The sequence below is a fragment of the Frankliniella occidentalis genome, unplaced genomic scaffold (assembly GCF_000697945.3).
Source record: "Frankliniella occidentalis isolate FOCC.00 unplaced genomic scaffold, Focc_3.1 Scaffold30, whole genome shotgun sequence".
Classification (NCBI taxonomy): domain Eukaryota; kingdom Metazoa; phylum Arthropoda; class Insecta; order Thysanoptera; family Thripidae; genus Frankliniella; species Frankliniella occidentalis.
The window spans coordinates 1,278,886-1,281,686 of NW_026267160.1; the positions used below are offsets into that span (position 1 = coordinate 1,278,886).

The 2,801-nt window shown below is 62.8% G+C and overlaps 1 protein-coding gene across 1 annotated transcript in view; it reads left to right on the forward strand.

The window, feature by feature from the left end:
- The window catches only part of LOC113208187 (uncharacterized), a 6,043-nt gene extending 3,248 nt beyond the window's left edge, over positions 1-2,795 (forward strand). Inside the window, exon 2 of the mRNA XM_026425080.2 lies at positions 1,398-2,795. Within this exon, the coding sequence (XP_026280865.1) occupies positions 1,398-2,258 (861 nt within the window). The 3' untranslated portion in view covers positions 2,259-2,795. The remainder of the gene's footprint in view (positions 1-1,397) is intronic.
- The last annotated feature ends 6 nt before the right edge of the window (positions 2,796-2,801 follow it).

A 2,801-nucleotide genomic window follows, 5' to 3' on the forward strand; every position in this document is an offset into this window, starting at 1 on the left:
CGGGCGACATCCAGGCGACATCTTGCGGGCTGCCACTCATGTGCCACCGCGTCGACCCAACTCTGCGCACGGGGGTTGGCATTTATGTTTCCGGCCGTAGGGAGGCGGGGTTGGGGGCGGCTGTTCTATTTATATGTAGCCGGTCGCTTGCTACAGGGAGAGGGTGGGTCGCTCGCGGGAGGGTGTGCGAGGGGGCGGGGCGCGGGGGCGGAGGCTTTGGAGAAAGGAACGGGGGAGACTGGCGCAGACACAATGGCACATGGCATTCGATCTCCATGGGTCCGCGCGGGCACGGGGAAGGTACGGGGGAAGAAGAAGGAGCAGCCGGGACACCTCGCCCCCAAACAGGCCTCCGCGCTGACGTCATCGGCCCGGGGGAGCGGAGGGGGATGGGGTGGGGGTGCGAGGGCAGAGGGTTGCCAACCTCCAGGGGGGAGGGGAACGAACGTCATTAGACAGATCCTCATGCATCATCCGGGTTGCGGAAGCACGGCAGACCGGCTAACAAAACTCCCTTGCCTCTTCCATGAGAAGTAACAAAAACAACAACAGAACCGAGACCGATTTAAATTGCTCCCGCAAATGATACCTCGCCTACACCCAAGTGATTGTTTTTTGTTTTTTTTTTTCGCACCCCTTGGTTCGCGAGGTTGCGGACCAAGTACGCCCTGCACGCGCCGAATGGTCGCGATCCGCCAACCATTACCGAGAAGGCCCGCCGGGGACGACCGGAAGGAGATAAGATTGGCGGGCTCCTATATCGCGTCCTCCCAGAGGGCGAGGGCCGGCCGGTCATCATCCACTTCATTTATCGCGTTTTGAAGGGAGTGGCCGTTGCGCTCTCGACTCGCGGCGCGGCCGCCCTTTCCCCGGCGGCCCCTATCCGTCCCACCCCAGCCCACCACCCGGCCCGACCCCTACCCCTCTACCCCATTGCGACGGCCCTTCCCTCCGCCCCACCCGCCTCCGCCACTCCGCTCGCCTTGCTAAGCGGCGCGTCGGCTATCGATCGGCGGGGCCGGGGCGCCTCCAACCACCCGGAGCGCTCGGGGCGCGACCGAGCGCCGCCGAGCGGACGCCGAAGCCGGAGCCGAGCGAGGCCATGTACACACCACGAAGCTCACGGGGTGGCTGGCATGGCAGGGGCGCAACTGTGCTACGCAATACACAAACACAATACGCAGCAGCCCACGCGGCCACCTCCCCCGGAACGGTCAATTATGATGAAGCCAACTCGAGCAGAAACGGCGTAAACAATATTTAGGTGCTCCCCCTGGCCGGGCCGGGACCGAGCAGCGAGCAGAGATGAATAATTTGGTGTTGGAGTACGGAGGGGCACGGAGGAGGGGTTCGCGATCGGTGCCCAGACACTCACGCTGTTCCTCTCTGTCCCGCAGGATATCGCCTTCATCAACCCCGCCAACGTCGTGTTCGTGTACATGCTGGTGCGCGAGCTGGTGGACGAGGACGTGAGCTCGGAGCAGGACCTGCAGGCCGTGGTGCTGACGTGCCTGTACCTCTCGTACTCGTACATGGGCAACGAGATCTCGTACCCGCTCAAGCCTTTCCTCGTAGAGCAGAGCAAGGACGCCTTCTGGGACCGGTGCCTCGACATCGTGTCCCGACTGTCCAGGGACATGCTCCGCATCAACGCAGAGCCGGGCTTCTTCACCGAGATCTTCACCGAGCTCAAGATGTGGGGTATCAACAACGCGCTGGGCCTGCACCTCGTGCACACCCACCACACCGCCGGCCACCAGCCCGCACGGCCGCACCAGCCACCCAGCAGGCCCAAGACGTCGCCGACGAGACTCCCGAGCACTAAGCCGCCGGCGCCCCAGCCGCCCGGACAGTCGTCGGGGCAGACGCCGAGCCAACCCCCCGCCCAGCCCCAGCCCGTGGCCCGGGTCGAGCACAAGGAACCACAGCACACCGAGTCCAAGACTTCGAGGCCACCCTTGCCGCTGCCGCTGACTGAGGCGTGGGAGGACGCCTCACCCGACGAGAACCACAACCCCAAAACTGCCACCCTCGCGAACCTACGGGTCTGCGAGGACGACAACGGCAACCCTGCAGAACAAGCTCCAAGGGTGCCGGCGACGGACTCGGCACCGACACCCGAGAACGAGGACCCCGTCGCCCTGTCCGACAAGGAGAACGACAATGTCGTCCTCGCCCGGGCCACGAACGCCGCTCCAGCACAAGTCAAGCCCGTCGCGGTGGGTGAGCTGAACGGCGAGGGCACGACAGCTGCTTGACCGGGCGAGGAGCCCCAGCCCCAGGTCAGGCCCCCCCAGGCCCAGCCTCTCAGGGGCCATTCCACTCTGCTGGTCAAACTGGCGCTCGCCAAGTCCCGGCGCTGCCAGCAGTACGTGACGACCCTCTGAGGGTGGCCCGCTGGTGGCCCGCCCTGGGTGGGTCGGGCGGGGCACGCGGCGCGACGGGGCTGGAGGACTCATGTGCCAAGCGCACGCTAGCCAGTGTGACGTGACCACGCCCTGTATGCCCTCATCTGTCTCGTGTTGTGATGTGAAGTGAATGTAGTTTGTGCTATATGCCCCCTATCGATTCTTTCATCAACGAGAGGGATCGTTTTCTGTTGTTAATTCTCATCGTGATCGTAATTTGATATTACCCGAGCAGTAAAGATATACGTAGTTATTGTTTGTGCAAAAATTTACCGCTTCTTTCCTTTAGGTTGCTCTAGACAGAGACCCGCGTATGTAAACGTTACCAGACGCTGATGTTATTTTGATAGGGTACTGTATTCGAGGCCGAGGCACGTTGTTTCTGATATTATT